Below are 15153 nucleotides of genomic sequence, written 5' to 3' on the forward strand. Positions count from 1 at the left end.
TTTACCTGTCAAAGTGCTTGTTTCGTCACTATGACTAGTTTACAAAACAATTTACAACTCTGCCAAAACAAAGGAAGTGTTAAATCGCAGCTAAGCAGTGATTGGGTAGCTATTTTTAGCTCATTAACAACACAAAAACACGTGGTCGGAAAAATACCGGTTTAGCAGTAACTCGGTATATAGCATTTTCAGAAATTACTGATATATTGGTAACTTGGTTTGGTAGGGTTAAGGGGTTTACTGATAATTTGGGAGACCAAGCTTCAATCCTTGGTTGAATCATACCTGAGATTAAAATAATCTGCACTTGATGCTTCCTTGCTAAGCACTTGGCATTATAAAATAAGGATCAAGAATAAGTGGAGAAAGTCGAAGAAAAGAATGGCACTCTCCCCTACATCTCAGTGTAGTAGTAGTAAATATAAAAGGAGCTTTTAGGTCACTATCAACTATAGTTGACTGCAATTACTTTTCCTTGATGTTCCTTTGCCAACTGACCTTACTACCTCAACTGTTCTACGTATACTAACCCAAGCACTTTCATCCATTCTTACAATTTGACCAAACCAGCATAGTCGCATTGATCTGTTTTGACTATTTTCATTGCAGGCCGAACTGTGATTGTAATTGCCCATCGGTTGAGTACAATTAAGAATGCTGACATGGTTGCTGTTATTTCCAAAGGGAAAATAGTTGAGGTAAGTTAAATTTATAAATGAACTAAAAGAATACCCGTCTCAGGACAGGCAAAATTAATTCCCCAAACACTTTTGCACCATTTTTTATGTTTCGTATGAAGATTAAAATCAATAATACTAAACCTTGTGTCTAGAATCTGTATTCTAATTTTGAACCAAATTCATTACATGATTTTGATTCTAGAAAATGTCTAAGGCTTAAGTGGTCTTAAGAAGAAATTGAAATCCATTAGTAATCAATTATGATGCGTTACATTCAATGCAAATCTGAAATATTTTAATTTGACTGAAAACCTTTTAAAATCTTGTAAAGAAACTAAAATTTCGGAAATGTTTATTGTTAAAATTTTATAAAATCTGATGTATCTGAATTTTTATGAAGGATTTCCAAACCTTTTTTTTTTTTTTTTTTTGCATGACTAAATTAAACTATCACCCACATTACCACTTCTTAGGCTTAACAGTTATGTTCCAAAAATTATAATGATCTGTTAATTAGTTTTGGAGTGAATGCTGAACTTTATATAGAAATAACCATGAATAACCATCATAAACTATCATAGTATTGGTGAAAATACAAGATTATTCACAACTAAAATTCGATTTCATGTCTGCCTGTGAGACTTTGCTTTTTCTTTTTTTTTTTTTTTTTTTTTTTAAGGATTGCTTAAAAACAAAAAAAGCAAAACTTCCAATTGTAAAATTAATTATTTGTTTGTTCTTTCAGCTCGGAAACCACAACAGCCTTCTCGATAAACGTGGATTATTCTACAAACTTATCCAACAACAGAATTTAATGGAGAACATTCATCGCTCGTCGGAGAAAGCCTAAAACGTGTAAAATGTGTGAGAAGAGAAACAGAAAAAAAAGAGAGGTGTGTGTGCGCGCATGTGTGTGTGTGTGTGTGTGTGTGGTGATTATGGAATTAATAATCCAACGTAATGAAAAAGCAGAACCAAAAATTGTTTATAGGCTCTTCGTGTTTATATGTTCATCTTTCTTGAAAGACTTTCTCAAGATGTTTGATTTGAAGAAAAATGTAGAGATCAAACTTTGAAAAATACACTGCGTGTCTTATGAGGTAGAAAGAGTTGTTGTTTCATCAATATTTAAAAAGAAAAAAACGTTCGTTCCACTTGATAAATACAGTATATGTTACATATTGATGGCTATGAGTTGGTTTGGTGTTTCCAAACGCTAATTTTGACTTCGAGATTTTTCTTCCAGTCATTTAGTAAAGTCTTTAAATAAAGATGAAATATTTATAAACATATAAAAAAGTGTTTTAGTTTTGTTTTGACTTTTTCATTTATATATATGTATATCTATATATATATATATATATATATATATATAAATAAATAAATAATAACTATTATTTATTTATATATATATATATATATATATATATATATATATATAAATAAATAACTATTATTTATTTATATATATATATATATATATATATAAATAAATAAATAATAACTATTATTTATTTATATATATATATATATATATATATAAATAAATAACTATTATTTATTTATATATATATATATATATATATATAAATAAATAAATAATAACTATTATTTATTTATATATATATATATATATATATATAAATAAATAACTATTATTTATTTATATATATATATATAAATAATAACTATTATTTATTTATATATATATATATATAAATAAATAATAACTATTATATATATATATATATAAATAAATAATAACTATTATTTATATATATATATAAATAAATAATAACTATTATTTATATATATATATATATATATATATATATATATATATATATAAATAAATAATAACTATTATTTATATATATATATATATAAAAATAAATAATAACTATTATTTATACCTACAGACACTAGTGTTTCATGCTTATGCAATCATCAGTGTAGGAGGTAATAATTCCTGCTGGCCTTGAGATTTGAACCCAGTCATGAAGCCACCTTTTGCTCCATTTGCCAAGCCTCTATCTCAGAGCCACCAAGCAATTGCCACGGAACTTTTAAATGGGTGAATACATTAAAAACTCTAGAGTGTTTAGATGAGCAGAAGTCGTGAACATTTCATAAACGCTAGTTAACTGCCTACACTCTGTCCAAGTTGGCGCCACTGTATCCAGGCGTACAAAATCAATAGTCACAAGAATAACGTCTTCAAGCAGAGTAGCTGGTAACGATTTCAAGTCTCTATATCTCTCTCGGCCTTCCCACTCTCTCGTTTTTTTTCTCGTTTTATTGCTCTCTTTCTATCGCCCTCTTTCTTCTTCTCCTCCCTCTATAACTATATATATATATATATATATATATATATTTATGATTATTCATTTATACCTACAGATACTAATGTTTCATGCTTACGCAGTCATCAGTGTAATGGTGACAATTCCTGCCGGCCATGAGATTCGAACTCAACCACAGTCAACTTTTTGCTCCACTTGCTAAGCCTCTACCTCGGAGCCACCAAACAATTGCTACCAGAATGAAGGGAATTAAGAACCACCAAACGCCGAATTCGGACAAATACATTTTGACAATCTAGAGTGTTTGCATGAGCGGAAGTCGTGAACATTACATAGACACTTAGTTATAATTCCGCAGACATTGCCCATCCTTAAGTATTCTTAAAGGGCTTCATAATTATAATAATAATTATTCTAATATATATATATATATATATATATATATATATACATACTAGCAGGTTGCCCGACATTGTTCGGTCGTAAAATACACTTAATATATTTTGATTAATGCAGATTTCGTATTTATTATTATATTATATTGGACCCAATATATAGTAACGATTTAAAAAGTTTTAAAAAAAAAATGACTCGTATGTCACCACTAAGAATCAAAACCAAAACGTTTAGCTTACAATTTACTGTTGCCTTTGACATTAATGCCTGAGCTATGAAGACATGTTTGCTGCAAAGCTAAAAATTAAAACATGAACCAATAGCTATTACGTTACGCATGCATATTCGTAATGCTGTCATTCGACCTTCACCTGGCAAATTTCATTTTTTTAATTTTCACTTTTGCACCGATTTTCCCCAGCTAAAACCCAAATATAAAGTTTTGCATATATACCCTATATATTAAGTTTCATGCCTGTAGACCAAAAAATGACGGAGTTTGGTAGGCAAAATTTTATAAACAAATATACATACACATACATAAATATATATAGAAAGAGGTTTGTGTTTATTATAAGCTTTTTATGCAAATATTACGCAAGTATAAATCACGTAGAATATCTGCATGTGTATAATTACACGTAATTGTTAACTAAAGATGATCATCCCATAAGAAAACCGAAAAAATATGCAAATTAGCTAAACCTTTTGCTAGTGAATGCAATTCCACGACCTACATATAAGAAAGTTATATTTTCTTTTTAAATAAATAGAAAAAAGGATTTTTAATATGAATATCAATACACAAAAAAAAAAAAAAAAATTATAGGAGATATATATATAGGGCACCCCTACTAGTAAATTATAAAAGTGAAAGAATGTGATATATATTATATACTATGTGATGATAAATTCATTGTAGACCCCAGGTTTTGAAAAGTGACTTTTCACTAGTCAAGAGAAAAAGAGTCAAAACAGATAAATATATACAAAAGCGAAAATAAGTGAAGATATTTTGGTCTGCGGTTGCTATTCACAGTCATAAAGTAAAAAAGTCGATAAACATTAATAAATATTTGTGCTGGGATGATTAGTCGTAATCAGGTACCGGAATAATCAGAATTGTTGGAGGTATTGGAATCGGAAATGATTCTTTTAATTGTCTTTTATATTTGATTTTATTTAAAGCATGAACTTCTACTGCTGGTAGTTATGATAAAATAATAAATTATTAATTGATTTTAAACTACCAGTAAAACTAAAATCTATAGATCACCCCCCCTCCTCTGCACACACACACACACAATCATGTATATTACATTTTAGAAAATATATGCAAATTTAATTTGTATTTTTATGTTAATCGGAGGAAAAAATAGCAACTTTACAGTTAAATATTTAGAGATTTTATAAAAAATCGGAATCGGTAATTGTATCAGAATTGGGGAACAATATTGGAATCGTCCCATCACTAATAAAGAATAAAATTTCGAAATCGGCAAATAATAAATGAATTTTTAGCGTTTTCCATTCCCTAATGACTATTTGTAGATTAACGGATCCATGTTTTGGTCATTTTGAAAAGCAGGTGTGGGGAACAATATCATATCAGGCTGGAAAATAATATCTCCGTGGATGCATCAACTTTGTAAGACATACACCACTCACATATTTGCCTGCTAGAGCATTTCCATAAGAATTGTTTTAGGCACTTGCTTGACATCCATTGGGATATTTTTACCCCTGATACCAAATTGTTAGAGTGAACTGATGCACCAAGCATCATCTCTGCACATTCGGGATTTGGTCTTTATCTAAGGGAGATAACTAGCATTTACTAAGGGGAATAATATTATTTTGTTGCAGATAATTTAGGACGCTGAAATGATTAATAGAACAAGGAAACACATTTCTTTTTTTGATACGAAGAAACTTCATTTTATTCCAGAACTCTAATATATATTGATAGATTCATTTTGTCAGGATGTCATAAAGTTCATCTTTCGAACAGCCAATGATACAGTTTTTTTTCAATTGGTCAATGAAAAATATTTACCTACTTCAAAAAAAAAAAAAAAGAACTTTGTTTATGATGAACGTTTTTTTCTGTATTTAAGCAATAAATTTAAAAATAATGAAAATGCTCAGATTTCATTTTTTTGATATGAAAATACTAATTAAAATATTTTGTAATTATAAAAAACATTAGTTTTTTTTTTGTCTCTTTTGCAAAAAAAAAAAAAGTGCTGCATCTGTTCAGTCCTTTTTGAAAATTAAAAATGAAGAAAATCTTAAATTTCATTTTTTTTTTGATATGAAAACTACTTAATTGAAATGAAATATTTTGTAATTAAAAAAAAAAATTACAATTTATCAGGTTGTTGCATAAGTTCCTTCCGTTTCATAAAATTTTTTTGTTTTATAACATGTTTTGATATTTGGTAAAGTGTTATATATCATTAGAAAGCACGTATTCTGTTCTAAAAGATAATGGTCATCGTTTTTTGCTCATATAATTTTTTCTCGTTTTTCAAATGGATTGTCAAGTAAATAAAAAATCACATTTTCAACACCTCCTTCTTTTCACCTTCAATCAAGGTCAAAAAGTGAAGTGACCAAGGATATGTGTGCTGTATATGGAGAAAACGCTATAGCTGAGAGAACTGTTTGAGATTGGTTTACCAGATTCAAACACTGTAATTTTGTCCTCAGTGATGCTTCTCGTTCCAGAAGACCAATCAAGATAGACAAAAACCAACTGAGGGTTCTTTTGGTGATCATACATTTAGAGAATTAGGTGAAACGATGAAGCGTTATTTTGTGACAATTCCACACCACCTTCAGTCGATAGGATTCGCACAAAAACTTGGAGCTTGTGTCCCACACGAACTTACTTTTGCTGTCAGAATTCTTTGATTTTCTTTAAAAAAAAAAACAAAAACGGCGGGAACTTATACAGCAACCTAATATTTACTTTTTAAAAAAAAAAAATATTGTATCTGTTCTGTCCAAAAGGGAGAAGTATTTCCTCATGTCATTCTGGCAATCTGGAAGGCGTATGCGATATGATTTTTTTTATGTCAACAAGTTTATTTACTTTTTTGCATTTGGTTTATTAACGTTGTTTCATTTTATTTACTTTTTTTAAAATTTTGTTTACGTTAATTAACAAGTTTTACTTGAATTTTAATTTTTTACTTAAAATTTTCATTTTAGTTCATTATTTCGCTCGTTTAATATTATTGATTCGTTGCAATTTTTGCTAGTTGCATTATTTCATTGTTTCCTCGTTCTACTGATCATTTCAGCGTTGTTCGAAAGATGAATATTATGATTTACATAAAAATCTTCATTTTCAACATCCTAAATCGTCCTAAACTATCGGCAACAAAATTACATTATTTCCTTAGTAAATGCTAGTTATCTCCCTTAGATAAAGACCAAATACTGAATAAGAACCAAAGTTTCATTAACACAAACATTGTTGGGGTGGTAATCTTGCTTGTCTTATTGATTACAGGCTGCTGAGTGAGTGATTTATGGGAAGCTAATTGGAAATACATAGTACAAACTATGTAATTAATTCAAAGATTGTCTTCAAGATGATATTTGAATTGATTTGGAATTAATGTTGGTTTGTTGAGCATCATTCCTGATAATTTGTTGGCATTCGTTTACCTGATAGGTTTCCGTTAATGACATCTTGTACTTAAAGGAGGGACCAGGTGAAGGTTGCCAACATCTCTACGCGAAAGTGTTTCTGTGGAGCGACCTGGATTTGAACTTGGTACACCCAGGTTCTAAGTCCGTATTGTTAACCACTGAGCCACTGTCATCTCTCTGGAATTGATGTTGGAAGATGGAGAGGGGGGTGGGGAAGCAACTGTAGATCGATCAAGCTGGAGAAAAAACTTTTTGAAAAGAGGATGAAACACCAGCAGCTGAAGATAAGAGCAAGGAAGAGATGGGACATGACACCTCCAGCACGTGGAAGAAATATGGAATGGTTAACATGCCAAGCTTGCAATTTGCTAACTACGTCACATGCGTTTTTATTTATTTATTTTTTATTTTTTTGATTCACCAACTAGTCGATCTACTGCAGAATAAAACACAAAAGGTAACTTGAATTATAACATCCCTTCAAACCATCACAACACCTGTCACTTTTGCGGTATGGCCTGTAAAAGTGTAGTAGGCCTAAAGAGCCATATTTCCTTTCACTGGTAGTTTTTCTACTAATCTATATATCTATAAAAGTGAAAGTGTCTGTCTGTCTGTCCATTTCCCTACTCAATAACTCTGTCAATTTTCAGTCTACAGACTTGAAATTTGATATGCAGGGTATTGAGATTTGGGAAAATCTTTGTAATCGGTTTTCGGCCAGAAATTTGGCTGTTAAGGGGTCAAAGTTCAACGATTTGACCTTTGAGAATTCTACCAATTTTGTGTCTAAACACTTGAAATTTTAGATATAGGTTCCTTGGACATGGATCTAACTTAACTTGATTTGAGCCCAAAACAGTAAATGTTAATAGGGGTTAAATTTGTTTTTAAATTTGACTGCTTTGGTCTCTACCAAATTACTCAGACAATTTCTGGTCTAAACATTTGAAATTTTACATATGGGGTATTCAGAGATAGGACAAGCTTTTTAATCGGTTTGGGTCGAAAATTTGAGTTACCAATATATAAATGTATGCATGTATGTATATTTGCATGTCTGCCTAAAACTTTCAACAGAGGCAACGGATTTTTACTAGATCAGTATCGTTTTGAAGTTTGACTTTTCAAACGACAAATATTGAAAAATTGGCTAAAAACATTAATATCTTCACCTTCAACTGGGCACTTTTCTACGGGGGGGGGTCACTTTTTTCGTTGATATTTTTGAAATTCATCCTCTCCTTTTGATTGTCTAGCCTTAATTAAAATCTACGTCACTTCCGGTTTGGTGGTGGTCGTAACAGCAAAGACGTCACGTTTTTTCCTGTTCTTTTCCTCCTTTGCGGTACGGGTTCAAGCTTGCCTTCCTACTACCACTTTTTTTTTCTTTTTTTGCTCAACACACACCTCCAAACATCCGGGCAACGCCGGGCTGAAATGCTAGTATATAGTTAAATTTGAATAGAAAACTGCCATCTATATATGATAATAGTTATGGAATTAATAATCCAATGTAATGAAAAAAAAGAAAAATCGAAATTGTTTATATGTACATGGACGTTTTGAATTTATTATATATTTATAAATCTTGAGAAAGTCTTCGAATAAAGATCAAACATCTATAAACATATAAACAATGGTGCTTTTGTATGAAAGGAATCCCAGATTCCTGGCCTCAGAAAATTTGGGTCACATGATATAAAATAGCCAGTGTAATAGCAAAAAAGCACATAGTATTGCATTAGTTAATCAGAATTAACAATGATATAACCAGATTTTGGGGACATATGATTCGAAAGCCTTTTTAAAGGGAAGAATATACTTAGAAACAAAATTCTTCCATGATCTATTTGCCAAAGAGAAACGATCCAATACACACTGTTGGAGATACCATTTGCTGTTTTTTAAGTTTATTGTCTATAGTGATAAATGCCCAAAGATTCTGTGAACTGTGAGCATGATTTTGTTCGTTATAATTTCTTATTTTTTCAGAATGATCTGAATATTAACACAACATTTTCCAGGCCACCTATTTTTACAAAACATTTTTTCTTGCAAGAACATGCTTCTCCAAGCGTACGCTTTCCTACAATGCATTTTGAAGAACTGATATATTCTTCTTCATTATTTCACTTCTGTTTTGCTTTTCTTTTTCCCTTTGGTCAACTTTTCTTGTTCTCCTTCTTTCAGTCATATTGGATGGGGGCTTACAAAATTAAATTTTTTAGATGTTCGACTTTAATGAACAATATTATTGTTAATGCTGTTAGTGCTCATTGATTTGCAAGTCTGGAAAAATCAAAATAAAAAGAACATAATTAGGTAGAGAATTTAAAGAAAATCTATGGTCTTAAGTATCCACATTTCAACAGATGTATACCAAATATTCAAACACTTAATCTCCTATATAATAAAATGACTGCAGAAATTCGCTTCTGGACCAAAGTTTCATAGGTTTTCAACAACAGATGCCACATACAAATTCAATACATCTAGCCTATTAACCACTATCTTATGTAGCTTTTGAACACCATTTTAGGCACATTCAGTCGTGATAATAAAATGCTAGATTGCATCCAACTAGAAAAACCATCACAACATCGTTAGAGGAAGGAGTCCCTATTTTTCTCTCTAAATATTTAGTCCTATTACCGCTATCAGTTACTACCAGAACCAATTCTACATGTTCCACAGATACTATGATTACACCGACCATAACTGGCTCATAGATACATACACATAACATAATTTTTCCAATTTCAGATTCATGAATAATATAGTCTCCCTTTCCATATTCTGTCCATTCTGATTGGCTGAGCTATGAAAATTCTCATATTCTGGAATCCAGTTATTCGCTTAATAAACGAACACTTACTAACTAATGTTACAATATGGCTTTACTAAGAGACATATATAAATTTTAATAAAAAAAAAAAAACGAGGCATTTTTTTCACTTACATTACAAACTTTATTTGAACTTTTTAACAAACTTTAACATACTTCAAAATAGACTTTATAGATCTTTTATAATATAATTTTTTTTTTTTAATTTATTGAACAAAAAGTTTTTTTTTTTTTACATTTCTCATGTATCAAGCATTATAAAAAAAAACGTATACAATACATAGTGGCAAAGTGACAAATGAAAAAAAAACATCTTTTTTTTTATATGTATATAATTAAATCTCATTTCCAAAAAAGCTGATTAAAAAAATTTCGGTACTTGATGAGGAGTGTGAACCCTACGCAAACGTTTGCTTTCCACGAATCGCTCCCTCAACAGACATGCACAGAAGGTTTTCAGTGGTCTATTTAAATATTGTTCTGCTTTGATTACTCTAAGTTTTGTCATTTAGTTTTTATTTTTAATCTCCCCAGGCGAGGAAAATTAATTGTACTGTAGAGAAAAATAAATGAACATACAAATAAATTTGGTCTTTAATTTAGATTTGAAATACTTTAAATTGCATTTAAATTGATCAGAAGTTCTTTTTCAAGAACACAATAAATCAATTTGGCATTTTCTTTGGCTTTTTTTTGTCTGAAAAAGTTTTTTCCACTGAAAACCTTCTGCGCATGTCTGTTGAGGGAGCGATTCGTGGAATGCAAACGTTTGCGTAGGGTCCACATTCTTCATCAAGTACCAAAAAATTTAATTTCCAATAAAAAAAAAAAAACAATTCGAAAAATTTTTCCAAAAAAACGGAAACGATTTTTCATCATATATTTTGGTTAAATAAATGTAAAATTTTTCTATTATAAAAGGTGTATAAAGTCTATTTTTTATGCATGTAAAAGTTTGTTAAAAAGTTTAAATAAAATTTGTAATGTAAGTAAAAAAAAAAAAATCTCGTTTTTTTTTTTTTTTTTTAATAAAACTAACATTGACGTTTGACTTAAAACATTGGCAGGGACGAATTTTTCACATACACCGCCATGTTCACAGTCTCGGAGAACAATGGGGATGCCAAAATAAAACAAAGCCAAAAATTTTTGCTGATCATGATCTGATTGCATTTTTCAAGCACCAAGGTGAAGATCAGACGTGATGGCAAAGGATTACATTTTTTGATATTTGAAAAATGGTGGATTAAAGTAGTGAACTTGTGTATATGAAAAACAGTTAAGTATGAATAGGTGCTCCTTGCTTGAGCACGACACATGCAGTTCTTGGTCCTGTTGGCCTCCAGCGTTTTGGGTAAGTTTAATTACTTAGCTAGTCGAGTGATTGACGTTCCCACCCCTACACACTCAGTAATAAAGATCCTACAAAGAGGCTTCTCCCCAACTTTTATTTTTTGATCTCAGCCTCCCCCAATTTGTATTCATCTCAAAGTTTGTTTTTTTTCTCCAATTTAGATTCCGTTCCCATTTAGAAATTGGTCTGCTTTTTATCAGTTTGGAATACACCAAAAACAGTTGTAACAAAGCGTGTACAACAGCAGCAGCAGCAGCAGCAGCAGCAGTAGCTGTACAACAGCCAACGTATGCAAATGACTCAGCTGTGTATGAAGTGACGTCACAGCAAGGAAGAAGGAAAGAAAAATATTATAAAAAAAAAAAAATTTATAGCCAAGAAGGTGAAAAATATAGATATGTTAAACACATGGTCCGAGAGCGACAGAGAAAGACGTGCCCTAAATCTGGCCACACAAATACAGAGTACCATGAGTTTATCTGTTCTCATCGTCCAACCAAAGTTTTGTTAAGCACACTGGCATACAAGAAGATTTTTGAACAAGAGATAAGGCATTATTCTCGAAAGTACCTGTAAATAAATGTCTGTTGTTTCAACTGGAAAAAAAGTGAGTCAAGCTCTTTCCTTGTCTTTATTTCCTTGTGACTATCTGCATGCAATGTGTGTGTAACGACTACGTAACACGGTGGGTGGTCTATTGTCTACAAAGGGTGGGAAATTATTAATCAAATTTCTTTTTTTTTTGTTCACTTTATTCTAATGAATTTTTATATATAAATATATTCAAGAAAACACAAAATTTCCAACGAATTTAAGTATATCTTAAGTAGGGCGACTCCTAGAGTAAATATGGTATTCTGGTGAGTGAGATGATACTAGTTAAATATAAGATAGATAATTTTCTTACTTTGATGACCAACGATATCCTTTTTCCTCCCTCACTTTTGATGGCCATGTGTCTAATTATTTACATTGAAAAACATTTAATTGATACCAAATAAAAAATTCAAAGTGTAGTATCTGTTCTCAGCATCCAAACGATATCAACGCAACTATTGCATATATATAAGAAAATATGACAATGCAAATTATAAATGTATATTAAAGAACATTAATTTATTAGAAACTGTTTTAAAAAATAAAAATGCAAATTAGGTATATCTAAAACTGTCCATGGATGTTTGTATGTTTGTACAGTTTATTTAGTTTTAATTTTTTTTTTTTTTTTTACATGAATGTAACGTTCACAAGGAACATGAGTTGGAACAGATACTTTGAGAGCATTGCCAAGGCTGCTGCAAAGAAGGTGGGCTCTCTTTACCATGCTAGAAAATTACTTATGCCTGAAAGTATCCTGTACCTCTAGAAGGCCATCATTCGCTCATGTATGGAGTATTTTTATCACATTTGGGCTGGTGCATTTGCTGCTGTTCTCTCACTCCTGGACAAGCTCCAAAAGAGAGTCATCAACCTGATAGGTCCCAAACTGTCATCTAAGCTTCAACCTCTGTCCCATCGACGAAATATTGCATTCCTCTGCCTGTTTTACAAGTATTTTAATGGTGGATGTTTGGACGAACTACAACCCCTTGTACCTTCTTAATGTAACAAACTTTCCCAACTGTACTGACATGCAGAAGTTCAAGTGTAATGTAAATAGACATCTTGCTCCTCAGCTCCCTACATGGTATCCCTGCAACTTATGTCCCTAATAGTAGCTCCCTACATCAAAGTAGCACTGTGCCTTGTTTGGAGTGAAAATGTAATCTATAATATAAATCTTACTTGTCTGTTTCAATGTATGTATGTATGTATGTATGTATGTATGTATGTTCATTCTAAAGGGCGAATGAACTCTTTTTCTGGGTCAACGGCCAACTAGCACCGTGTATATTTGTGTGTGTGTATATGTGTATTGGGGTAGAGAGGGCTCCCGTAAGTCGTGGTGAAGGCAACCTTTCTAGGAGAAGCAAATCTCTGATTTAAAAAACCATAAAGCGGAAGACCAGTACCCACATTAAGCTGGTCTGCAGTTTAATTTGTTGCTGGCTATCTTGCTCTTGCTTGTTGCTGGATCTCAACATTTTGAACCGAGAGAAAGACTTAGCTGTCGTACAAAGCTAAGACTCTGTAACATCATATTTGTATAGATACTCCCTCAGACATTTGGAATCATGGATTTTAAATGTCTGAGGGAGTGGCACTCGTCCGACAAGACGTTGCAATCATCATCATGTATGCATGTATGTCTAAAACTTTCGACTGAGGCGATAAATTTTCATGAAATTGGTATCGTTTTGAAACTCAACCCTTCTGACGACAAATATCGACAAATTGGCTAAAATCATTAATTCCTTCACCCTTAACTGGACACTTTTTTACAAGGAGGGGTCGCTTTTTTTGCCGATATTTTCGAAAGTCATTCCTTCTTTTCGATTGTCTAGCCTTATTTTAAACTTTCGCCACTTCCGGTTTAGCGATGGACGAAACGGCAAAGACGTAACTTTTTTTTGCATTCTTTTCCTCAGGTTCGAGCCTGCCTGCCTACTACCAATTTTTTTTTTTTTTTTTTTTGCTCAACACACACCTCCAAACACCCGGGCAACGCCGGGCACCCAGGCTAGTCTTCTATAATATAAATCTCACCTGTCTGTTTAAATGTATGTTTGTATGTCTGCCTAAAACTTTCAACAGAGGTGACAAATATCAAAACATTAGGCAAAAACATTAATTCCTTCACTCTCACTTTTCTACAGGGAGTTGTCACGATATTTTCGAAAGTCATCCCCTCTTTTCGATTGTCCAGGCTTAATTTAAACCCACGTCACTTCCAGTTTGGCCATGGGTGCAATAGCCAAGACGTCATGGTTTTAATTTTTCACATTCTTTTCTTCCTTCACGGTACGGGTTTGAGCCTCTCTGCCTTCTACCACTTTATATATTTTTTTCGCACTAGCAATTTTCCTTCTTTTCTTTTTTGCCCAACAAACACCCTTATACACACCTCTACTTTCTTTTCTGCCTTCACGTCACGGGTTCAAGCCTGCCTGCCTACTACAACTTTTTTTTTTGCTCAACACACACCTACAAACACCTGGGCAACGCCGGTACCCAGGCTAGTTTATAATATAAATCTTACCTGTCTGTTTAACTGTATGTATGTATGAATGTATGTCTGCCTAAATATGACAGAGGCAACGGGTTTTCACGAAATCAGTATCGTTCTGAAGCTCGACCCTTTGGACGACAAATATAAAAAAATTGGCCCAAAAAATTAATTCCTTCACTCTCAACTGAGCACTTTTCTACAAGGAGGGGTGCTTTTTCCGCCGATATTTTCGAAAGTCATCCCCTCTTTTCGATTGTCTAGCCTTAATTTAAACCTACATCACTTCCGGTTCGGCAATGGACACAACAGCAAACACATCACATATTTTTTTTTTTTCACATTCTTTTCTTCCTTCGCATTACAGGTTCGAGCCTGCCTGCATAGTACAACTTTTTTTCTTTTTTTTTTTGTTCAACACACACCTGCAAACACCCCGGCAACACTGGGCACCCAGCTTAGTCTATTATATAAATCTCACCTGTCTGTTTAAATGTATGTATGTATATCTGCCTAAAGCTTAGGACAGAGGCGAGGGATTTTCATGAGATCAGTATCGTTTTGAAGTTCAACCCTTCGGATGACAAATATAAAAAAATTGGCCAAAAAAATTAATTACTTCATCCTCGACTGGGCACTTTTCTACAAGGAGGGGTTGCTTTTTTCGCTGATATTTTCGAATGTCATCCCCTCTTTTCGATTGTCTAGCCTTAATTTAAACCATTGCCACTTCCGGTTTGGCGATGGACGCAACAGCAAAGACGTCACTTTTTTTTTTTCACATTCTTTTCCTCCTTCGCGGT

General features: G+C 32.2%; 1 protein-coding gene across 2 annotated transcripts in view; it reads left to right on the plus strand.

The window, feature by feature from the left end:
• LOC145242173 (mitochondrial potassium channel ATP-binding subunit-like) overlaps positions 1–11855 on the plus strand; it is a 90249-nt gene extending 78394 nt beyond the window's left edge. Inside the window, exons 17-19 of one of the 2 annotated variants that reach the window (XM_080105161.1) lie at positions 610–698; positions 1426–1573; positions 11406–11855. In XM_080105161.1, coding sequence (XP_079961287.1) covers positions 610–698; positions 1426–1530 — 194 coding nt within the window. In that variant the 3' untranslated portion in view covers positions 1531–1573; positions 11406–11855. Of the gene's footprint in view, positions 1–609; positions 699–1425; positions 1980–11405 lie in introns of those variants that run through there. The other variant, XM_080105160.1, reaches the window with a different exon arrangement.
• Positions 11856–15153: the final 3298 nt, after the last annotated feature.

This window comes from Euprymna scolopes, chromosome 21 (genome assembly GCF_053919585.1).
Source record: "Euprymna scolopes isolate OS-2025 chromosome 21, ASM5391958v1, whole genome shotgun sequence".
NCBI lineage: Eukaryota > Metazoa > Mollusca > Cephalopoda > Sepiida > Sepiolidae > Euprymna > Euprymna scolopes.